Source organism: Ceratotherium simum, chromosome 33 (assembly GCF_057802395.1).
Source record: "Ceratotherium simum simum isolate JZ-2026a chromosome 33, ASM5780239v1, whole genome shotgun sequence".
NCBI classification, from domain to species: Eukaryota; Metazoa; Chordata; class Mammalia; order Perissodactyla; family Rhinocerotidae; genus Ceratotherium; species Ceratotherium simum.
In genome coordinates, this window is record NC_141932.1 from 26,051,297 (window position 1) to 26,075,008 (window position 23,712).

At 59.8% G+C, this 23,712-nt stretch overlaps 1 protein-coding gene across 6 annotated transcripts; it reads left to right on the top strand.

Moving 5' to 3' along the window:
- The first annotated feature begins 590 nt into the window (after nt 1-590).
- Nucleotides 591-23,141, top strand: GRAMD1A (GRAM domain containing 1A). 6 transcript variants are annotated; one of them, XM_087422153.1, is made up of 19 exons: nt 591-784; nt 8,769-8,979; nt 9,127-9,147; nt 9,596-9,680; nt 9,781-9,884; nt 9,961-10,056; nt 10,836-10,916; nt 13,987-14,099; nt 14,235-14,385; nt 14,931-15,129; nt 16,107-16,250; nt 17,804-17,922; nt 18,009-18,151; nt 18,630-18,733; nt 18,811-18,984; nt 19,076-19,163; nt 20,717-20,824; nt 20,906-21,077; nt 22,689-23,141. In XM_087422153.1, the coding sequence occupies exons 1-18, from the start codon at nt 756-758 to the stop codon at nt 21,036-21,038; spliced, it is 2,103 nt and encodes a 700-aa protein (XP_087278279.1). In that variant the 5' UTR covers nt 591-755; the 3' UTR covers nt 21,039-21,077; nt 22,689-23,141. The 6 variants fall into 6 exon arrangements, with proteins under 6 accessions (XP_087278279.1, XP_087278277.1, XP_087278275.1 ...); XM_087422149.1 differs by having other exon boundaries at nt 592-784; nt 20,906-21,026; XM_087422150.1 differs by lacking the exon at nt 591-784 and adding an exon at nt 2,924-3,036 and having other exon boundaries at nt 20,906-21,026.
- Nucleotides 23,142-23,712: the final 571 nt, after the last annotated feature.

Consider the following 23,712-nt stretch of genomic DNA (forward strand, 5'->3'; position numbering starts at 1 on the left):
TGCAGCTGCTGAGGACCCCAGACCTGGAGAGTGTGCCCCAGGACAGGTCAGACCCGGGCGGTGCATTGGGAAAGGGGTTCTCTCTCGCTGGCGACCCATGGTCCAGGGTGGGTTCCTTGTGGCTGTCACTGTCCAGGTCGGGGGCTGAAGGTCAGTTAGAATGTGGCCTCAGCCCCACAGGGGCAGGACTGGAAGTTGAGAAATAGATGCACAAACAAAAACAGGCAACTAGGAGTCTGCGTGAGGCCAACCTACTCTGAGCTCAGCTGAGCATGGCCCACGGAGCCTGGAGGCGGACACCCCTCCACCCAGCCTGTGTTTTTCAAACAGCGGGTCGTGACCCCTTTAAGGGCCAAGAAACTAACCTCGAGCATTGCAATCAGCACTTTTTTTCAAACAACACTAGGACAGAATTGAAAATAACACAGTGTCTGAGGCATAGCGAATAAGTGTGGTTTCCTGCAACTTTTGTGAGGCTACACGTATTTCTAAGTGTGCCGGAAGCCGATGTGAAAGGTATTTCCTGCTGCAGCTCACAGGCAGCAAAAACAACAAAAAAAACTTCTGCAAAGAAACACTGCCTCTGGCACAAGAAGACAGGAACTGGGAGGTTCAAGGTTACAGGGAGCAAGAGGAAAGAACCACGTTGGCCCTGAATAGAAATATCCATTGTGGTTTCTTCCAACAATGATCCTGATAAGTTTACAAAATAAAGCTCTGAATATCAATGCGGAGAAATCGCGGAAACAGTGACGATGGAGAAAGCGGGTTGCAAAATGATACAGTAGGAGCCTAATTGTGTATCCTTTTAAAAGAGATTGGACAATAGGATATATTGTTGGTAGGTGCATTCTTACGTAGAAAAAGGATAGAAGAGTGCACAGGAAGAACACACACCAACTTCAGGGCCGTGGGTACCTCGGGGGGCAGAGGCAGGGAAAGGAGGGATGGGGAGTTGGCTGAAACTGTGTTAGTTTATTTCTTTAAAAACAAAAACAGAAAAAGGATCTGAAGCAAAAATGTTCACATCTGTTATACATGGGTGGTGGGGACACAGATGACTGTTATATTTTTTACTGTTTGAAAGAAATATCCCCTAATTAAAAATTCAAAAGTATTTTAAAAGAAGAAACAGGCGAAGAGAAATATAAAGAAAGAGAGCAGTGAGACATAAAGAGAGTGGAAGGAGGCCTCTTTGAGCTCTGGGAGAGAGGCAGTCAGGTGAAGAACTGGGGGAAGAGCTTCCATGCAGAGGTAACAGCAAGTGCAAAGGCCCTGGGGCAGTAATGTACCTGGGTGAGTTAGAGGGATAGCAGTGAGGCCGGTGGCTGGAGGGAGTGAGCAAGGGGGAGTCTGACAGGAGAGGTCAGAGTGGTGCCCTGGGCACCAAGCTGAGAACTTGGCTTTTACCAGGAATGAGGTGCAGCCAGGGGAGGCTCTGAGCCCGGAGGGCCCTGACCTGACTAGGGTTCACAGGCTCCTTCTGGCTGCGATGGGGAGCGGACTGCAGGGGATGGGGGCAGGAGCAGGGAGACCAAAGAGGAGGCTGCTGTGATGGAGGCAAAGGAAGGATGCTGGAACTGGTTGGGGGCAGTGGGGGAGAAGACTTTAGAGTCTGGATAGATTTTGTAGGTGGCGCCCACAGGGTTTGCTGAGACTGGATGTGGTTGTGAAGGAAAGAGAGGGATCAAGAAAGATTGAAGTTGGGGGCCTGCCATCCACCAAAATGGAGAAGTCGAGGGGGTTTTATGGAGGGAGAGGGTGTAAGGTGGGGAGAGAGGTGGGAATGGAGTTTTTCAAGAGGCAGGAACAGCCTGTCCTGGAGAGGGGGAGGATTAAATCTGTGCGGGGTGGGGGGCGCCTCCGGCCGGGAGCTGTGAGGCGGGACTCAGTTCTGCGTTCTGGGAGAGGAGTCCAGGACACCGACAGACTCAGGCGGCCCCTGCAGAGACAGGCGTGGGCTATGGCATCAGAGCAGGGTTGCGTCCAGCTCTGCAGCCTACCGGCTGGGTGACCTCCCAGCAAGTCACTTCCCCTCTCTGAGGCCGGGCTCCCCCGTCTGCAGAAGGGCTGCAGCCGCCCTCCCCGCTGTCCCGTGGGAAAGCCCTGACCACACAGTTAGTGGGAGCCCAGCTCTGGGGTAGCGTGCCCAAGGTGACAGCACAGACAGGCGCGGGGAGGCTGGCTTCCACCTTGGTCTGGCTGACAGGGACTGGGGCCCCAGAGAGCCGGGCACTGGGACCTCCTGGGGCCGACGGGGGCTCAGAGACGGGGACGGGGAGGGGGGCGGCCTCCGGGCCCCACCCGCTGCCCCTTCCCGCCGGCCGGGGTCCCTCCGGTAACACAGCCCGGCACCTCCGTCCGCTTCCCAGAACCTCCATCCCACCCCAGCTCCGCCCCCCGCTCAGGGTCGCCGCGGGCGCAGTCGGAGCTAAGGACCCCTTCCCGGTACCAGGGAGAGGGTCGCAGCCCGTGCCAAGGAGCCGCCATGGCGGAGTTCTGTTTTCATCGAGTCGGTCTGTTTCTCTCTGTGTCTCCCTCTCCCCTGTTTCTCTCTCTCGTTAGACTCTCTCTCTCCCTGCATCTCTGGCGTCCTAGCCGCCCCTCTGGATTTCTGGGTCCGGCTCTCCCTCCCCTGCGCCCTCGTCTCCAGCTCTCCTCCTGCCTCCTCTCCCCCGGGGCCGCACTGTCCCCGCCGCCCCTCCTCTGTCCTGCCCCCCACCCCGTGCGCCCCTGCGCCCCCATGTGTCTCCCTGTCCCCTCCTCCCCCCCGTCCCCGCACCCGCCTCCGTCCATCCGGGCCGCCCGGCGCCCGCCGTCCCTCCCCCCTCCCCGGCAGGGGCGGCGCCGTGACGCGCGGGGCGGGCGCGGGGCGGGGGCGCTGACGCCGCGGCGGCTCCGGCGGCTCCGGCGGCTCCGGCCTTTTGTGCGGGCGGCGCGGCAGGGGCCCTGCGGGGACGCGGTCAGCCCAGCCCCTCAGCCGGGCCGGCCCTGCCCTGCGGCCGGGCGCGCCCTCCGCGCCGCATCCATGTTCGAGTAAGGCCCGGGCCGGGGCGGGGGCCCGGGGGGGCGCGGCCGGAGCCGGGGTCGGGGAGTTTGTGCACGTGGGGCAGCCGGGGCCTCGGGGACAGGGGCGGCCGGGGCCGAGCGCCGACGGCGGGCCGGCTCGTCACTGCGGGGCGCGGGGCGCGGGGCGCCGGCGTGGCGGGGCTTTGGCCGGGGGTCCCGGCTCATCCCGCGGGGAGCGCGGCCTGGCTCGCCCCGCCCGGGAGCCGAGGGTGGGCGCGAGGCTGAGCGGGTCTTCGGGCCCGGGGTGGAGGCCGCGCGGAGACGAGCCCCCGCCGGCCGGCTCGCAGGCCGCGGAGCCCGGGCAGGCCCGGAGCAGCCCCGCCGGGCCGGCCCCCTCCCGCCGACCGCGCCTGTCGCGACTCTGGGGGCTCCTGGCGGTGGGTGCTTGTGCGAGGCCGGCCGACCCCGAGCCTGAGACCCTCTGGGGCCCTGGGCGCCGACTTGACCTCCTACCGGTTGCCTGGGCCCGCTGTGTTTTCTGTTATGAATATGGTGTCTTGGAAGTGTGTGTACGCGTCCCTCCTAGTGTGCAGGCAGCTGTGATCCTTCTTGTCTGTGTGTGTGTAATTTACCTCTGATTCCATCTGTGGCTCCAAGTGTCACTGTAAGTTGCGTGGTGTCCAGCTGGGACTTTACAGTGTGTGTCCATATGTCTGCAGCTCTGTTTGCTCCATGACACTCTGCCTCGGTATGTGCCTGTAATTTACCTCTGAACCTGTTAGCTGTGTGCAAATGTAAGTTACCTGTGTGTGTCCGTGTGTGACGCTGTTGTGTGTCAGAGGCTCAGCATGGGTGACTGAGACCCTGTGGGCTTGTGCCTGTGGTTTACCTCGGATTCCATTTTTGTGTGAGTTCTGCTGTGTGTCCATTTGTGGTGGTGGTGTATGTGCCTGGGCTTCCATGTGTGCAGCTTGGACCCTCTGGGGCTTTGTGTGTGTGAACAAGAGAGAGAGACCCCTTGTGGCTCTTCGTGGGCCTGGGACCTCCCTCCTGGGACCTTGGCTGCACCCTTGACTTTGGAGCAATAATCACAGTTGATATTGTTCCCCTGTCACAGTTTACACAGCATGTCCCATGCATTGTTTCAGTACCTGTCCGCTGTGTTGTGGAGGTGTGTCTACACGCCCCTGGGGCTGTGTTATTCCCGAGTCCTTCGTGGCCATGCGAGTGTCCGGGTTCTCCGTCAGCCACAGCAGCCGGCACCTCCATCCCTTCCACGCTGGCACGGGCCTTTGCTTTGTCTTCGCTGCCGTACGGTGACACCACGAGAGCCGAGCTGGCCCTGTGACTTAGTTTGCCTGGGTCGTGCGTGTGTCCCCTGGGGTGCTCTGTGCCTCTTCTGTCGCTGTGTCTCTCTCTGTAGCTGTGGGAATGTTATTTGCTTTCAGTTCTTCTCTGAGACTTTCTTGTGGCTGTAAGTGTGCATGTAATGTATCTGAGACTTTCTGTGTGTTTCTGTGACTCTGCAGCTGCACGTGTGACTGTAACATACCTGTGATACTACTGCTGGGTGCGTGTGGGGGTGTGTGTGGGGGGGAGACTTCTTGCAACCGTGGGGACCTCCAGTTTGCCTGTGACACTGGCTGTGCGTGACCAACACCATTTCCTTTTTATGCCCACCTGTGTGTGCGTCTGCCCGTCTCTGACCAGAGGGAGCTCTGGGCCTCTGCAGGCCCAGGAAGCCGGAGGTGAGGTGTCCAGGGTGGCAAACCCCATTCTCTTCCGAGTCCCCGCCCCCCGTAACGGTCCTCCAGCCAGTGCGGGCTCCTCCCTTCCTCCCTTCCCTCTGCCGCAGCCGGCCTGGTTGGGCAGCCTCAGGGCTGGGCCTGCCCTTGAGGACTTCCTCTTCGTCCTGCCAAGGAGTGAGACCTCAGGGTGCGGGCCCTGCCCTGCCCGTGTGCTCGCCCTGTCCTCAGGCGCCCTCCCCCAGACCCACGGCTGCAGGGGAGTGGGACAGGTGGAGGAGGGGTCTGCCTTTCAGGCTAGAGGGGGAGGAAGTTGAGGGGAGGAGGATGTGGTCACCCCCTCCTTCACAACCCTCCCATAGCTCACCAGTGCCCTCAGGGTGAGGCCCAGATGCCTGGCCAGGGCCCACAGGGCCTGCGGAGGGCCTGTGCCCTCCTGTCCTCCTTCCCCAGCCCCACTGGCTGCCCCACTCCTCCTCGGACCTGCCAAGTCAGTCCTGTCCCTGAACTTGCTGTTCCTGCCAGTTTTCCGCCCTTTGCCAGATCTGTGCTTTGTCCTCGGGGCTCAGCTTAAGCGTGCCCTGCGTGCCAACCACCCACCCAGCCATCCTTTATCTCCATGGTCCTCCAACTTGAGCTTGCTTCCGAACCTCCTGGGCCCGCCCCCAGGGGCTGATTCAGGAGGTCTGCAGTGGGGCCGGAGTCTGCATGTCTGACGGCTTCCGGGGGCTGCTGCTGTGTGAGCAGCTGTAGGGTCCTGACCCGTCCTGAGATCCTCCTCCTCGTGGGTGGGTTCTCTTATTGATTATCTCTGTTCCCCACCCGAGTGTCGGGTCCCCGAGGGCGGGGAGCGTGTCTGTCTGGTTCACTTCTGCCAGGCAGGTGCTCGTGCGTACTTAGAGGTAAATGACTGGGGTTTAGGGTCCGTATGGGCTCCGTATGCCAGGCCGAGGTGTCTGCGGTGCCTGTCGGGGTCGGCGTAGGGGTGTGGACACGGGTGCGCTGGGACAGTGCAGGGCCGGGTACTCCGTTTCCGTCTGGCAGCCCCTAGTCCAGCCAGAGTGCCTCCGTGTGCTGGGCTCTGTGTGTATCACCTCACTTTCCCCTCCAGACAACCCTGTGACTCCATTATGCTCAAGAAGAAACTGAGGCACAGAAAGCCTCAGACACTTGCCGAAGGTCACACAGGGAGGAAGTGGCCGCACTGAGTCCCGGCCCCCTGAGGGTCGGCAAGTCACAGGCCTGGCTGAATCCAAGTTCTGTGAGGGGAGGGGTGGAGGGTCAATCGTTTATTCAGTCCCCAGGACATTCAGTCCCCAGGAGCAAATGCTCGTGGAGCACCTACTGTGTGCCAGGCCTGTTCTAGGCCATGGGGATGCAGCGGGGATCAACACCTCTTCCCATGTGGAGCTCACCCCGGTGCAGGAGGATAAGAAATGATAACAGAGAGAGGGTCAGGTGGGGAGTGAAGAGAAGGCAGGTTGGGGAGGGGGATCGGGAGAGTGGGCGGTGTGGTTTAAATAGGGGAGTGAGGGAAGGCATCTTGGAGAAGTGTCCCTTGAGCAGAGACCTGAAGGAATTGAGGGAGCCCCTCGGACTTCTGGGAGGAAGGGCATTTGGGCAGAGGGTACTGCCAGGGCAGGAACCGGGGGAGGGTGAGTGAGGGGCCCTGGGAGGGTCTGACCCTGGGCCGTTCCCTGGAGTGAGTGCAGCCAGGGAGGGCTCACCAAGAGGGCCCGACCTGACTGGGTCACAGGCTCCCTGGCTACGTGTGGAGAGCAGACAGACCAAGGGGGGCCAGGGACGGGAGCAGGGGTCCAGGGAGACATGGACCTTCCATAGTCCAGGGGAGTGGCGGGGGCCCGGGTCACCATCTATTTCATTTGTTTATTTTATTTCACAAAGTATTTATTTCACAAGTATGACATGAATGCCCACCCTGGCATTGTCCTGAGCAATACTGGGGACGGAGCAGTGACCAAGACAACACCAAGCGTGCCACCAGGGAGCTCACAAACCAGTGGGGCAATGGAGTTGTCACCAGACAGTGACTGCCCAGAGCAGTCAGGTCTGGTGGGGGCAGCCTTGGGCGAGTGGTGGCCGAGGGGTTAGGGATGGGCTGGGCGCTGCCTGGGAACGTGGGCACCCACAGAGGGGAGCTGGTGTCCCGGAGGGAGGCGGTGTGCGAGCAAGGGTCCTGAAGGATGCAGAATAATTTGCTGGACAAGGAAGAGAAAGGCCAGTCTGGACAGAGGGCACAGCCTGTGCTAAAGCTCGGAGGCGAGAGAGATATGTGGGTGGCCCCGAGTGCCCGAGGGACTCCTGCCTCCGCCCCAGAGGAGCTCGCGGCCCCCAGTTTGTAATAAAACCAGCCATGCATCCTGGACAAGTGGCTCAGGGCTTTGCGCCTCAGTTTCCTCGTCTGTAAAGCAGGAATGGTAATAGTATCAGATGCACAGGAGTGTGTAAGAAATAAGATTGATCAGAGGGAGAGCTTGCCACAGTTCCCAGTATAGTCAACAATGAATGTCCCCTTCAAGTTCCCGATACTTACCCCACGGCCCTATTACACTTCGTGTTATTCAGTCCTCTGAGTGTTCTGTTGTTCCTGTCTGCCTTCCCACCTGAAGCTGGGTTCCCCAAGGCAGGAGCTGTGTCTGGTGGCCTCTGTTGCTCCCAGCTGGGACTAGCGCACGGATGATTCCTGTGGTCACCAGTGTTCACTGAGCGTCCACTGTGCGCCAGGTGCAGTGTTGGGTGCTGGGAACTCGGGGCAGCCAGGACCTCCTAAAGTTCACAATCTGGGGCAGACAGTAAACCGAAGAAGTCAACAGGATGAATTGAGATGGTGTGAGGTGGGACTGGTGGCTGGGGGGCTCCTTCAGGCTGAGGACCAGGCTGGGAGGAGCATTTGAGCTGAATGAGATGGAGCCCGTCATGCTGGGTCTGTGGAAGGACATCCTGGCAGAGGGACAGCAAGTGGAGAGGCCTTGGTGCAGGAGTGCAGCTCGTGAGCTTAAGGGACAAAAGGAGGCTGGAATGGCTGGAGTGGAGAAAGTGATGGAGAGAGAGGGCATGAGGTCACAGTGGGGATGGGGGCCACACTAGGGCCTTGGGCGCCCAGGTGAAGGCTTTGCTTCTACAGGAGTGAGGTGCAGCCAGGGGAGGCTCTGAGCCAGGAGGGCATGACCTGACTCGGGTTCACAGGCTCCCTCTGGCTGTGCGTGGAGCGGACTGTAGGGGGCAGGGACGGGAGCAGGGAGACCGGGAGGAGGCTGCTGTGATGGTCCAGGAGGCAGAGGATGGAGGCCGGGCCAGGGCACTGGAGCAGGGGAGTTGGGTGTAATAGAAACAATGGAAATAGATTTGGGAGGTGGAGCGGGTGGGACTTGCTAACAGGCTAGAAATGAGGGATGAGGGAAAGAAAGACATTAGGAAGATACAAGCTCAAGCAACTAAGTGGGAAGTGGCTGCTCGATAAATATTTATTGTATGAGTGAATTAATAAGTGAGCTTAAAAAACAGCAGGCACTGGGGCCAGCCCCATGGCCTAGTGGTTAAGTTTGGCATGCTCCGCTTCAGTGGCCTGGGTTTGGTTCCTGGGCATGGACCTACACCACTTGTCAGTAGCCATGCTGTGGCGGCAGCCCACACACAAAATAGAGGAAGATTCGCACAGTTGTTAGCTCAGGGCGAATTTTTCTCAGCAAAAACAAAAAAACCCCAGCAGGCGTTACTGAGAGCTCGCTATACGCAGGCTCTGTGAGAAGCACTTTCCACGCACTGATTTGTTTAACTCTCCAAACGACAGATGGGGACCTGTACTCATCACCCCCCAGCTTACAGAGGAAGTACTCGGGGACCGAGAGTCAGGGACGCTGCTCCGGCCACACTGCTAGGAAATGGAGTAGAACGGGTGGGTGGGGATCAATGGGCTGATGCGTGGGCCTCCCAAAATAGGCCTGTCACCATGCCCCAGCCTGATTTCCCATAATGCCCCTCCTCTCCCCCCAGCACCACCCCCCACTCTGGCCGGAGCACGCCGAGCAGCTCCCCATCTCTCCGTAAGCGGCTGCAGCTCTTGCCCACAAGCCGACCGCCGCCTGAGCCAGAACCGGGCACCATGGTAGAGAAGGGGTCGGACAGCTCCTCAGAGAAGGGCGGGGTGCCCGGGACACCCAGCACCCAGAGCCTGGGCAGCCGGAACTTCATCCGCAACAGCAAGGTTGGTGCATGCCCAGGTGGAGTGGGTGGGGGAGATGTGGGGAGGGGTAGGGGGGTTGGGGGTGGGAAGAGGGATGAGGGTGGCATAGCGGGGTGGGAGGTCAGGGGACCCAGGGGCTTGTGCTGACTCCACTCCTTTCCCTTGCAGAAGATGCAGAGCTGGTACAGTGTAAGTGTCTGGACAGGGGGGCTGCTGGAGGGGCGAGGGAGAGGAATAGTGCTGGGCTAGCAGCCCCGGCTGTAGCAGTCAAGGTGGGGTTCCAGGGTCAGCAGACCTAGGGTCACATCCTGTGCTGCTACTTATGTGCTGTGTGACCTTGAGTGAGTTGCTTAACCTCTCTGGGCCTCTCTCTCTTCTTGAGACTCAGTCCTGACCTTATAAGGCTGAAGGCAACCTTACTAAGAGTCAGCGATGCTGGTGGGTACTTGGCCAGGGGCCTGGCTTATGTAGAAATCAGTGGCAGCTCTCGTCACGGGTTCTCTTGCGTTAGCGGCAGTGGGAGCCAGAAGTGAGTAGACACTGAGGCCTCAGAGAGCCTGAGGGGTCCTGGGTGCTTGTGGGGCAGAATTAGGGGTGTGAGCCCCCGTCCGGGTTCTCACCTCCCAAACGCCCCCAGATGCTGAGCCCCACATACAAGCAGCGGAATGAGGACTTCCGGAAGCTGTTCAACAAACTCCCTGAAGCTGAACGCCTCATCGTGGGTGAGCCCTGACCCAGACCCGGGCCTGGAGCTGCCCTGACCCTCCCCGCCGTGGCTGGCCAGGCCGCGTGACTGCTGTCTGCTCTCTCCCGCCGCCTCAGATTACTCGTGTGCCCTGCAGCGGGAGATCCTCCTCCAGGGGCGCCTCTATCTCTCCGAGAACTGGATCTGCTTCTACAGCAACATCTTCCGCTGGGAGACGACGGTGAGCCGCGGGGGGACGCGGCGGGGCCCGGGGGCGGGCAGGGCCCTGGCCCCTCTGACCGGCCTCTCGTCCTCAGATTTCCATCCAGCTGAAGGAAGTGACGTGTCTGAAGAAGGAGAAGACGGCCAAGCTGATCCCCAACGCCATCCAGATCTGCACGGAGAGCGAGAAGGTGGGCGCCAGGCCTGCCCACGGCGGGTGGTCGTGGTCTGAGCCGCTCCTCCCTCCGCCCCCACCTGAAGCCCCGTCTGTTCTGCGCCCAGAACTTCTCCCAGATCTGTCGCCTTCTCCCTCCCCTCCCGGCCCCTGCCCTGGCGCAGGCTCCCATCCTGTCTAACCTGGGTCCACCACCAGCCTCCTGTCTCGGTCCCTGCAGTCTGTCCCCTCCCTCCCACAGCTGCTCAGGGATAGTAGTAATAGTAAAATTCCTCCCTTTGTCACCTCGGATGTCCCCTCCCCATGGAAGCCTTCCCTGACGCTCCATTCTGTCCCCATGATTGTTGCCTCATGGTCCCAAGATGGCTGCTCACACCAGCGGCCCAGACGGGAGAGAGGGAATGGGGGGAGACTTCCCAGCAGACTTCCCTTTGTGTTTTCTTGGCCAAAAGTGGGTCAGCTGACCATCCCTAGCAGGCAAAGGAGACTGGAAAAGTGCCCTGGGCTACCCCCCTCACAGCCCGACCACTCTGGGCTGCCCCTGTCTGGAGGTGCGCCTGTCCCCTGCCCTGGATGTGAGCTCCGGGGACAGGGCCGGGGCCGTCTCCTCATCACGGTGACTCCAGCATCGTCCAGTGGTGGGTGGGCACAGGATAAACATTCTGTGGAAGGAATGAAGGGGTGAATGAACGGATACACGAAGATGGAGATCTGGGAACAAGTGTGGGTGGGGAGGGAGCCTCCCTCCCTCTGGCCGTGCTCTCCCCACCGCTCACACCCCTGTCTCTCCTGCAGCATTTCTTCACCTCCTTCGGGGCCCGGGACCGCTGCTTCCTCCTCATCTTCCGCCTCTGGCAGAACGCGCTGCTTGAAAAGGTGGGCCTGGAGCAGACCTGGGCGGGGGATTTTGGGGGTAGGCCAGGGGGACCATGGAGCCAGGGGTGCCAGAACTCAAGGAATGGGGGGACCCCCAGCTCTTCTCCATGGGCACCAGGCCAACACACCTGCAGCTACCTCTGTGGGCCCCACCAGGGGGCCGCCACGGGCTGCAGCCCCAGTCCCTGCCCACAGGAGATGCATATCTGTGGCCCTCATTCGCCGTCTGCAAATCCAGAATGCTCTGAGAATGAGGAGGTTTTTTTATATGTGTGGCAACAAAATCTAACAAGAGCTAACACGGTTATTTATCGTCTGCATCAGCATGTCCGGTAGAACTTTCTGCTGTGGTGGAAGTGCTCTCTATCTGTGCTGGCCACTACAGCAGCCACTGGCCACCTGTGCCTGCTGGACTCTTGACAAGTGGCTAGTGGGACTGAGGATCTGCATTCTTCATTTCATTCCATTTTAATTAATTTAAACTTAATTGGCCACATATGCTTCTTGTATAGCACAGGTCTGTATCTCAATTAATGTGACTATTCATACGTTTCAGGACAAAAAATATTAATGTTTATGACTCGGGTAAATCTTAGATATAATTGTAATTCAACATAAAGTCAGCGTGTCCGGAATAGACTATACCAGGGATTCTCAAACTTTATAGTTCCAGGAACCCTTTCACTCTTTAAAGCACTTGTAGCCTCAAAGAGCTTTTGTGTAAGCGGGTGATATCTACCAATAGTTACTGCATTAGAAATTGAGACTGGGACATTTTTAAACATGAGATACACAGGCACACACTGCATTAGCCGCCAGAAGGACAGCGTCACATGTCTCGGAGCTTCTGGAAAACTCCACTGTACTCTCATGAGGGAAGAGAATTGAAAAGGGCGAGTGACATCTTATCCTACCAGGAACACTTGTTGTACTGAGGAAAACGATCTTGAGCTCATGGACCCCCAGAAGGGTCTAGGGGACTCCCAGGAGTCCTTGGACCACACCCTGAGAACCTCTGGTCTACACTGGACTGGAGACTAAATTATTATTGGTGCTGTGTTACAGCATACAGTATAGGCACTGATTATCCTTCTTAAATCCCCAGATTTCTTAATTTTGAATCATGTCTCGCCCAGAGGTTTTGAGTAAGGGTCTTGAGACTTTGATGTATCGCATTCTGATAGTCCCCCGTGCCCCCGCGCCGAGCGACTCTCCTGGAATACCCGCTAGCGTTGCGTGAGTTGATGTAGGATGCATTCGACTGCAAGCCACTGAAAACCCAACCACACAATGGTTTAAGCAAACAGACCCTGAATTATTGCAGAAGGCAATAATAATAGCTAACATTTACGGTGCCACTGGGTGCCAGGCCTGTTCTGAGCATTTCATGAATTCACAACCATCCTGTGAGGCAGTATGGTTAGTACCTTTATTCACCAGAGAGGCAGGAGGGATAGACTTGCCCATGGTCACACAGGCTCTTATGTGGCAGAGCTGGGTTCTGACCCATTGCACTCAGGTTCTGGAGTCCACTCAACTCCTGCGTCATATTGATACTCATGTGACAAGAGGTCTGGAGGCAGGCAGTCAAGGTGGGTTTGATGGCTCCCCTGTGTCATCAAGGACCCAATCTCTTGTCCATTCTTCCACACTGTCCGCCTCTGCATATTGATGTTTTGTCCACATGCTTGTTGCCTCGTGGTTGCCAGATGGCTGCTACAGCTCCAGGTGTCATGCCCTCACATAAGTATCCCAAACATGAAGCAGGAAAGGGGTGGATAGAAAGTGAGCTTTCCTTTATCAGGGAGGGAAAGCCTCCTTTAGCCGACTTCACTGTGTGTTACTTTGGCTAGAACTGGGTCACATGACCACCGTTGGTTGCAAAGATTGCTGGGTATGTGGCACAGGAAAGATTGGGGCTGGGGAAGATTTTCACCCCAAACAAATCAGGGGTCTGCTGGCAGGGAGGGAGGGTGGATAGAGACCGGGCAGGCATGGCACAGCATCTGCTCCTGCTGGCCTCCAGCACCTCGGAAGGCCCAGACCCGCTCCCCAGGGCTGCGCCGCGTCCCGTCCTCTCGGGGGCAGCTCTGGCTGTGGCTATCCTCGGGGGCAAGGGCACTGGAGCAGGAACCCGAGGGAGGGACAGCGCAGCCTCAGGGTCTCCAGGGAGGACGAGGGCAGAGGAGGGTTCAAACCCAGGCCCTGGGGCCAGACTGGGGGTTGGAGTTCCAGCCCCACCACCGAGGAGCTGAGAGACCCAGGGAAATCACCAAACCCCATCGGTCCACTGGGGACCGTGCCTACTCCTAGCACCCAGGGCCGGCCCAGAGTAAGTGCTCAGAGCCAGGGTTGCCCAGTGGTTAGCCCCAGGGTGCTAGAGCAGCCCCCAGCTCACATCCCAGCACTGCCACTTCCTAGTGGATGGCCTCGGGCACGTTACTGCATCTCCGAGTCATTGTCTTAAAGTGCTGATGGTGTCGGCACCTCCTTCGCAGAGTTGTTCTGAAGACTCTGAGCCAGGTCGGGAGATGCCTGGCCCATGGTAACAGCTCAGTGAATGGCTGCTGCTGCTGTTACTATTGTTACTGTTACATCCTCGTCGTCCAGCCACTCTGGCCGTGGTAGCTGAAAGTCCAGGGCTCTGAGGACACCTGGGAAGACAGCTGGGGCAGGACACACGGCGGGTGGGAGCACCGCCTCTGGAGTCTGGCCGGGTTTGAATCCCAGAGTTGCCTCTGGTAACCTGTGTGACCTTGAGCTCGTGACTTCCCCTCCTGGGGCCTCCTAGTCTCCTCTGTAAAACTGGGAAGGGTAACTTGTAGCTCTGGGAGTGTTGAGAGGACCTAAGGGGGGACATCCTGGGCAGGCTGGCTCCTAGGCGAGGGGCAGAGGGGATGCAGGGCGGCGCGGGGTGCAGAGCCACTGGGCGAGGTCTGGGACGGGAGAGCATGCTGCCCCCTGGTGGAAACCGGGGGGAACTGCTGAGGCTGAGGGCTTGTCAGGCCAGGGGCGGGAAGAGCTCTGGCCCCATGGAGGTGGAGGCCAACCCCACGTCCTGCCCCCCCAGACGCTGAGTCCCCGCGAGCTCTGGCACCTGGTGCACCAGTGTTACGGCTCAGAGCTGGGCCTCACCAGCGAGGACGAGGACTATGTCTGCCCCCTGCAGCTGAACGGTCTGGGGTGAGTCAGAGATTGGCGGCTGGTTCCTGGGGTCAGGGAGACGCTGCCTGAGGAGCTCCTGGAGTCCCGAGTGGACTGAGGTGGGTATGTGGGGTCTGAAAGATACAGTGGTCCCCATCCTCCCTTTCACCACAGGACTCCCAAGGAAGTGGGAGATGTGATCGCGCTGAGTGACATCGCCCCCTCGGGGGCAGCTGACCACAGCCAGGAGCCGAGCCCAGTGGGTTCGCGCCGCGGCCGTATCACCCCCAACCTTTCCCGGGCCAGCAGCGATGCAGACCACGGGGTGAGCAGGAGGGCGGAAGAGAGAGGGTGCTTACGGGAAGAGGCAGAGGAAGGCTGGAGGTGGTGTCGGGGAGAGGGACAGACTGACAGGTAGAGGGGACAGGGGAGGGGATGGACAGAGGGACAGAGAAGAGGTGGATGGAGGGGTAAGGGAGGGGACAGTTGGAGGAATGAGACAGCTGGGAAGATGAGCAAGGAAAATAGGGACAGATAGGGAAAGACAGGGACAGGCAGAAGGGGGACACACAGACAGAAAGGGTGAGAGACAAAAGAGGCAAGAGCTGGAAGGAAGGATGGATGAGGTAGGAGACAGACAAGGCCTGGACAGGACAGACAGATGGAAAGGACAGGCATATGAAAGCTTACGGCCCAGGCATCCAAGACAGGCCCAGTAGGGGCCCCTCATAGCCAAAGCCCTCCGTCCACACGTGGCCTCCCAGCATTGCTTTTCCTGCCATCTCGAGTCCTTCTGGCCGATGTGGACACACAGGGGCCCTCAGGCTGGGACGGAGGTGGGCCGAGGCTGGATCAAGCCTTTCTCTGCAGGTAGAGGAGGAGAAGGAGGAGCAGACGGACAGCCAGCCAGACGCCTCCTCCAGCCAGACCGTGACCCCAGTGGCCGAACCCCCGAGCGCAGAGCCCACCCCGCCTGACGGGCCCACCACCCTGGGCCCTCTGGACCTGCTGCCCAATGACGAGCTGCTGACGGACACGAGTAACTCCTCCTCGTCCACGGGGGAGGAAGGTGAGGCGGTGCCCACACCACACACGACAAACCTCACTCAGACCTGAGTAAGCCAGGGATGTGCTGGCTCTTGGGACTAAAATATCCGGGAGGTGGGCAGGGGAGGCATTCAGACAGCAGGGTTAGAAGTCCGTCTGTCCTTGGCTCTGCTTTGAAGGCAGCAGGGCAGGGTGGATCAGAGCCCAGACTTGGAAGCCAGATTGCCGGGGTTCAAATTCTGGCCATCCTGCTTCCCAGCTGTGTAACTTGGGCAAGTTATTTAACCTCTCTGAGCCTCATTTTCCTCATCTGAAAAATGGAGTTAGCAATAATAATACCCACTTCATAGGGTTATTGGTTGTTGTTAGAGAGTTAAATGGGTTAGCATGTGTAAAGTGCTTGGGCCAGTTAGTACATGTTGGCTATTATTATTATTATTTCCATTTTATGCAGAGAAACTTCATTCTCAGGTAGCCTCTACTCTTGAGGGGGCAGAGAGAGGCCCAGCTCTGCCCCAGACAAGCCCAGTGGGGAGAAAGCATGCTTTTCCCAGGGGCTGCACCAAAAGCTCTAGGGTTGGCTCTGATTGGTCCAACTTGCAGAACAAGCCCAGCCCTAAACCAATCCCTGTGTCTGATTGGCCGACCCTGCGTCACTCACGCGCCCCTGAACCAATCACTGTGACCAAGAGCCACAGGCTGCTGAACCTGGGAGCACGTGCCCGTCCTGTGGTCCTGTGGCCGCAGTTGGCTGGCCTAGGTGTGTGCTCCACCTTGAACCGCTGGTGGTGGCTCTGATCGGCTGGGCCTGGGCCGCACGCCCACCCTGAAGCCATCTCTGTGGCCGAGAGGGCCGAGTGGTGCTCCGTGTCGGTGTCCACTCCCGTCCAGGATGGGGCTGGGAGTGGGGAGGAGCGATCACCCGGAGGGAAATGGAAGAGCCTCGCTCAGGAGCGGGGACTGCAAGTGGCATCACCCAGCGCCCCTCTCTGTTGCCAGCGGACCTGGCTGCCCTGCTTCCCGATCTCTCTGGCCGTCTCCTCATCAACTCCGTCTTCCACGTGGGCGCCGAGCGGCTGCAGCAGATGCTCTTCTCGGACTCGCCCTTTCTGCAGGGCTTCCTGCAGCAGTGCAAGTTCACAGGTCAGGGGGCCGAGGTTACCCGGGGTCGGGGCGGGGGGCGGACACACGACACGGGACGACAGGGACAGCGCGGGGAGGGTGGGACGGGGCAGTAGTAAGCAGGGAAATGGGCAGGCCCTGCCGTGCCGATTAGGTGTGGCCGGCTGGGGGAGGTAAAAGCAGCATCAGCAAGACCAGAGCAGCTCTGCCTCTTACCAGCTGGGTCCTGAGCCTGTCTGTGCCTCAGTTTCCTCTTCTGTATAATGGGGGTGTGATAATGGACCTGCCTTGTCAGGGTCTCATGAGAACTAAATGAGGCAATACTAGAAAAGTGCCTAGGAGAGTAGCATACAGTCAACATTTAATAAATATGAGTTAATGATCACACATTTAGTGCCCACTCTGTCAGGCCCATGCAGAGACCAGGACAGACGAACTCCAGAATCTAGTGAGAACAACAGAATATAGATGCTTACACGAGAAGGTGTGAGTGTCAGGGGTATCTGTGATCTGGGGGTGTCAGGGGAGGCTGCTGGAAGGCTGTGAAGTTGAGGCCTGAGGAGGAGCTGAGGCTACCAGGGAAAGGAGGTGGGGGAGAGGAACCCGGGAGGCCAGCAGGGTCCCTGCAGCCAGGTGTGGAGGGGGCAGCCCCAGCACCAGATTGGGGGGGAAGAGTTGGCGGTGGGCCCAGCAGAGGAGCTCAGGAGGCTGCGAAAGAGATTCAAGTTGGGGGGAGCTAGTCAGGTGGTCATTTTTATCTGTTCTTTTTTCTGTATTGATGAAAATGAACCACGTAGAATCCCCTGCAGAATGAGTAAGATTGTGTCTTGTGTTGGGGACATACAAGTCCCCCAAACTATGTTTATATCCTGGAGAGACTGGCACTCAGACTGAAGAACTCAGACTCTGTCTGGGGGTACTGGGGAGCCATGGAGTATTCCAGGCAGATAAAGGATAGTGTCAGGGTTAGCTTTAAGAAGCTACCCCTGAGGTGGCTGAGGCCAGGAACTTGGGGGGAGGCTGGAGAGGGCCCTGGCCAGGCAAGGATAGGCTGAGCCAGAAGCCATGCTCAGGAGGTCGGATCAACAGACAGGGGAGGGAATGTCCAGGCAAGGCCCAGGGCTCTGGGGGGAGCCTAGAGGACATGGGGCCCACTCTTGAGGTGGGGCCCCTAGATAAGGGGCTGGTTTGAGGAGATGCTGAGGCCAGTATGGGCCTGGTGTGAGAAGTCTGGGGGATTTCCAGGGGAAGGTGTTCAGGAGCCGAGGTCCGAGACTCAGGGGAGAAGTCAGGACTGCGACAGAGAGGGAAACTGAGGCTGCAGGAGAGGATGAGCCCCAGGAGGGCTGAGAAGTGTAGGGAAGAGAGCGGTCCCAGCTCTGAGTATCACCAACATCTCAAGTTTTATGCGTCCACAAGGAAGGTGGGCAGACACCGGAGTGTGGACACGAGGAGGGGCGGGTTTGGGGCCAAGTCCCCAGAGAACTAGAACCTTCTAAAGAAGCCGAGTCTCCTAGAGCCTGTGGGCAAAGGCCTGGAGAAGGGTCTCCTCATTCTGCTCCTCCCTCCCCCAGACGTGACCTTGAGCCCCTGGAGCGGGGACAGCAAGTGCCACCAGCGCCGGGTGCTCACCTACACCATCCCCATCAGCAACCCGCTGGGTCCCAAGAGCGCCTCCGTGGTGGAGACGCAGGTGTGCGGGCGGGGCGGCCGGGGGCGGGGGGCGGGGGGCGGGGGTGGGAGGGCCAGGGCAGCCCTGACCCCCGCCCGTCTGCGCAGACGCTGTTCCGGCGCGGCCCGCAGGCGGGCGGCTGCGTGGTGGACTCGGAGGTGCTGACGCAGGGCATCCCCTACCAGGACTACTTCTACACAGTCCACCGCTACTGCATCCTGGGCCTTGCCCGGAACAAGGCCCGCCTCCGGTGAGCCGGCCCGGCGGGGGTCCCGGGCCCCGCCCACTCCCCGCGCCCCAGTCGGCGGCAGAGGAGCAGAAGTGTTGGGTCCCCGAGGGGTCAGGGACACCCTGAGGTGTTTGGCCTGACCCACTAGCAGGCTGGAGCCGCCGCTGGAGGACGGGGCAGGTGGGAGGCAGCGGGTGGGGGGATGGGAAGCTCGTTTGGGGATGTCGGCTGTCGCTTAGAGCCCTGTGGGGCTGGGGCGCAGCGGCAGAGTGGAAGGGTGCGGGGCGAGGTGTGGCCTGAGCCGCCGGTGCGGGTGGGCAGCGCAGAGGGAGCACAGGCGGAGCCTCGCCCAGGTCGGGGGTCTGGACAGGGGGCCTAGGGCTGACGGCCGGCATTTGGGGTGATGGGGCCCTCTCTGAATTAGGGGGAGGAAAGCACCCTGGGGAACGGGGCAGCAAGGCTGCAGTCAGAGCCTGACCCCCCGCCCCGTCCCCCCCAGAGTGTCCTCTGAGATCCGCTACCGGAAGCAGCCGTGGAGCCTCGTGAAGTCCCTCATCGAGAAGAACTCGTGGAGCGGCATCGAGGAATACTTCCACCACCTGGGTAGGGGCGCAGCCTGGCTGGGGCGGGGGGCCTGGCCTGGTCCGGCAGATGCGCAGAGCTCTGTCCTGTGTCCGCAGAGCGGGAGCTCGCCAAGGCCGAGAAGCTGTCCCTGGAGGAAGGTGGGAAGGACGGCCGGGGACTGCTGTCAGGCCTGCGGCGGCGGAAGCGGCCCCTGAGTTGGAGGGGTCACGGCGACGGGCCCCAGCACGCGGAGCCCGACCCCTGCACCCGCGCTGGCATGCACACCTCGGGTGCGTCCCATCGGGCCTGGGCAGGGCGGGCAGAAGAGCGGAGCCAGGGGGTGCACTGGGGTGTCTGTCTGACTGAGTTGCTCTCCTGCAGTCTCCCTCAGTTCCCGCTTCTCGGAACCGTCCGTGGACCAGGGCCCTGGGGCGGGCATCCCCAGCGCCCTGGTTCTCATCAGCGTCGTGTGAGTACGGGGCCTGGCCTCTGGGTCAGACTGGCCTGGGTCTGCATCCTGGCTGTGTGACCTTGGGCAAGGGCTTGGCCTGTCTGGGCTTCTGGTTCTGCCAGAGTGTGGGTTCACCTCATAGCAAGGGTTAAACAAAGTGGTGTTTGGAATGCTCCCTGCAGAGCTCCTCGGCGCCCAGTGCGGATGCTAGGTTTGTCTTGGGGAAGTCTTCCCTGCTGGGACAGCGGATGCCCTGGAGGCTCCCGGGGTGGGGGGCTGTGGGTGAAGGGAATAGAGGGGCCTGACCTCGCCCAGTGGGCAGGGGGCTTTCTGGAGGAGCAGGCACCCAAAGCATGTGGAATTAGGTGAACGAGGAGAGGGATGCAAAAGAAGCAATGTTATTTACCCATTTCACTTATGCTTTCTGTGGCCAGCTGTAAGCTGGGTGTTCCTGGGGACATAGTAGTGACCAGCAGCCCTGGGGGAGACAGACCTGACACCAGGCTAAAATGATGGTGGCTGTGATAGGGGAAACACAGGCAAAGGGACAGAGCTGGGGTAGGGGAGGCACAGACAGAGGGAACAGGGCCAGGATGGGGGGGGCACAGACAGAGGGAACAGGGCCGGGATGGGGGGCACGGGCAGAGGGGACAGGGCCAGGATGGTGGGGGCAGGGGCAGAGGGGACAGGGCTGGGATGGGACAGGGGCAGAGGGAACAGGGACAGGATGGGGGAGACACGGAGGGGATAGGGCCAGGATGGGGGTGCAGGGGCAGAGCGGACAGGGCTGGGACGGTGGAGGCACAGACAGAGGGAACAGAGCTGGATGGTGGAGGCACAGGCAAAGGGGATGTTGCCAGACAGGGGAGCCGTGGGAGGTCAGTGGAGGCTTCCTCCAGGCGGGACAGGCAGGCAGTCAGGGAGGGCTTCCTGGGAAAGCAGAGGCCTCCTGAGTGGAGACCCCGAGCGTTCAGGCAGGAAGACTGACGTGCACCAGGTCCTAGAGGTACGGGGGGCGGGGGGCGGCGCAGGACGCTCTGAGGCGGTGGTGATAAAATCCGTGCTCCCAGCAGCCTCTGGGAGGTGCGAGTCAGATACACCGCACACTCAGCCTCTCTGAGCCTCATTTCCCCAACGGGAGCCACGCAGCATGCTCTGCTGGGAGCCGCCAGCCGAGGGGGTGGGGGCCGGGATGGGCTGGGCGGCTCTCATCTCTCTCTCTCTCCCTTCGCTGCCTTCTCAGGATCTGTGTGAGGTAGGGTCTTGGGTCCTTCCGCTCCTCGTCTCTCACCCCCAGAGCAGCCCCTTCCCCGTGCTCCAGGCCCGGCTTTCCCAGGGAGGTGGCCTGGCGTTGCGGTGACAGGTGCGGGCATCTGACAGGCCTGGGGTTGAACCCTGACTTTGCTGCCTATGGACTGTGTGACCCTAGGCATGTCGCTCAGGCTCTCTGGTCTTAGCTTCCTCCTCTGAAAAGGAAGATAATCCTGGTGCCCCTTTGGGGATGGTTGTGCGGGTGCCTGACTGGTGGGAGCATCCGTACCCCAACTCACGACCTCTGACCCTGCCCCCAGCCTCATCGTCCTCATCGCCCTTAACGTCCTCCTCTTTTACCGCCTCTGGTCCCTGGAGAGGACGGCCCACACCTTCGAGACCTGGCACAGTCTGGCCCTGGCCAAGGGGTGAGTGGGGAGCCTGAGGGGTTTGGGGGCTTGGGCAGGTCTGAGGGGCCAAGGCCCTGCTCAGGCCCTGCATCCCCACAGCAAGTTCCCGCAGACGGCCACGGAGTGGGCGGAGATCCTGGCCCTGCAGAAGCAGTTCCACAGCGTGGAGGTGCACAAGTGGAGGCAGATCCTGCGTGCCTCCGTGGAGCTCCTGGACGAGGTGCGGCTTTGAGGCTCCGGGCGCCTGCGTTCAGATCCCCAGAGGCAGCAGGTGCATCTGGGCCTCAGTTTCCTCCTCTGTAAAATGAGGAGGCCATTCATAGTCCCCACCTCCCAGGGGTGCTGGAAAAATCAGCAGGATGGAAGAAAGAATGTTTTGGCTCTCATCCTGGGAAAAAAGTTCAGGGTGTCTGACTTCAGGCGTGCTGGGTCCAGCCACTCAACAGTAGTAAGAATCAGTCTCTCTATCTCTTGACTCTGCCCACCCCCAGGGTTGGCTTTGTTGTGGGCATCCTCTCCCCCAGGATGACCAAGGTAGCATTTGGAGCTCCAGGCTGGCATCCAAAGAAAGAGCCCACCCTCACTGGCTGCTGGGGTCACATGCCCATCCCTGACCAGTTGCAGCGGTCAGGGATAGGTGAAGCCTGCTCCCTGAACCCCTCCCCCACTTTGGGGTGACTAAGGGTCATATGAAGGTCGGAGAGGTTCTCCAAAGACTATTGGGGTCTCATCTCCAGAAGGGATTGCCCCAGATACCCCCCGTAGTTCAGGTGTAGCGTCTGTTCAGACAGCAGGTTCAAATTCTGGTGTGTGACCTTGTGCTGGTGACTTCACCCTTGCGGACCTTGGCTTCCTTCTCAGTAAATGGGGTAACAATGGATGTGACCTCAAGGATCTTTGTGGGATTAAATGCATTAACATTTGAATAGTGCCAAGCTCGTAGTAAACACTGTGTGTGTTTGCTGTGAGCTCAGTGCCCGGTACGCACCAGGTGCTCAATAAATGTGGTCAGGCAGCACAAAGGGCAGGCACTGGGGTAAGTGCCTAAGGTGGGGAGGGGGTGTGGGAAGCTGGGGAGCACTGGCCTTGGCTGGGTGCCCAAGTTGGTGGGTGACGGTGAGGGTCGCGTCTGGTCACCGTGGACCATCATGCCGAGGCGCAGCTTTAGGGGTCTCGTTGCTCCCTGAAATCACACTCGGAGGGAGATGCTCAGGCCGGGAAGGGCCGTGCAGGACAGGGTGGGAGAGGGGACTGAGGCTGGGGCCCCATCACTCAGAGAGAGGAAGGGCAAGGCCCCCCCATCCTGAGTTAAATTCTTACTGTTTTCCTCTCTCAAACTGCCGAGGGCACAGAGTGGACTTCACAAATTGATGCTAACAGCAGACACCGATTGAGCCAGGCTGTTCCAAGTGCTAAAATGACCAGCTGGTTTGCTCCCCCTGGCCAGCCTGTGAGGGGTGCTCTTGTTAGCCCCCATCTAATAGACGGGACGCTGAGCTCTGAGGCGTTCAGACTTGCCCAAGGCTGCACAGCCAGGCGAGTAAGGATAGCTGGCGTGCATTGAGCACTTCCCATGTGCTGGGTCCTGGTGTCCCCCTAGCAGATCCCCAAACTAACCCTCAGCTCAGGGACCTGCGACGGTTGAGGGGCTGGCCCGAGGTTACCTAGTAAGTAGGAGAGTGAGATTTGAGCTCAGGCCATCTGGGCCCCGTCCATCTGCTGCCTGTGAGAGTTAAACGGGGCGCAGTAGCGCCAGCTCTTGTTACAGGGTGACCTTGGGGGGGGACGTGACCTCCCTGGACCTTCTCCAGTCCCTCAACTATGGGATGGGGGCGACGTCACCCTCCCAGCCGTGACCTCCCCCCCGCCCGCCTCTCCGCAGATGAAATTCTCGCTGGAGAAGCTGCATCAAGGCATCACTGTCCCAGACCCTCCTTTCGACTCCCAGCCACAGCCTGACGACAGCTTCTCTTGAGGACGCCTGGCCAAGCGGCTGTCCCCCCAAACCGACAGATGGACACAGAGCCTCGGTGGCCACTGCTGGCACGGTGTGAGCACCCGGAGCCTGCCGCCCACCCCTCCCAGTGGCCTGACCAGGGGCCACACAGACTTGGGGACCACAGAAGATGCACTTTAGACCAGCGTGTGCGAGTCCAGCTGCCATCACCTGACCAGCCAGGGAGCTGGCCTTGCTGTTGGCAGGCACCCCGCTAACTTATTTTGCCCAGCTGAGGTTGTAGGGGGCACCTCCTGGGGTGCATAGTTCCCTCAGCTCTGGGTTTAATGTATTATATTTATTTGGGGCTGGCAGCCCCAATAAAGGGTTGGAAATGGCTGTGACTGTGGCTGTGCGTGTGGGGCCCTGGGAGCCGGTGGGAGCACTCAGATCCCACCGAGGCCGGGAGAGAGGGGCTGTCCATTTTCTGAGGCCACGGTCACTGGTGTGACCTGGAATTCTCCAGCATCTTACACAAGCGTCGCATTATCAAGGTCCAGGGCAGGGGCTCCGAGGACAGACTCTGGTGCCTGGTGGCATGGGTTCAAATCACCTCTGATACTTAGCAGGCATGTAACCTAGAGCTGGTCCACCTCTCTGAGCTTCAGTTTCCTCTTCTGTACAATGGGCATAATTGTCTCCCGAGGGTGTTAGAAGCCAGTCTTCTCACACTTCAGCTGCGTCACAGTCTCCTGGAGGGCTCGTTATAAAAGCAGAGGCCAGACCCCCCCCCACCCCGGGTGTCTGACTCAGCAGGCGTGGGGTGGGCTGGGATCCCTCACTTCCAGCGAGGGCCCCGGTGATGCTGACGCTGATGGTCCAGGGACCCCACTTTGAGAACTGCTTTATGAGGATTCAGGGAGTTAATAAATGTGGCTACTTAACAGGGCCTGGCACAGAGTAAGTATTC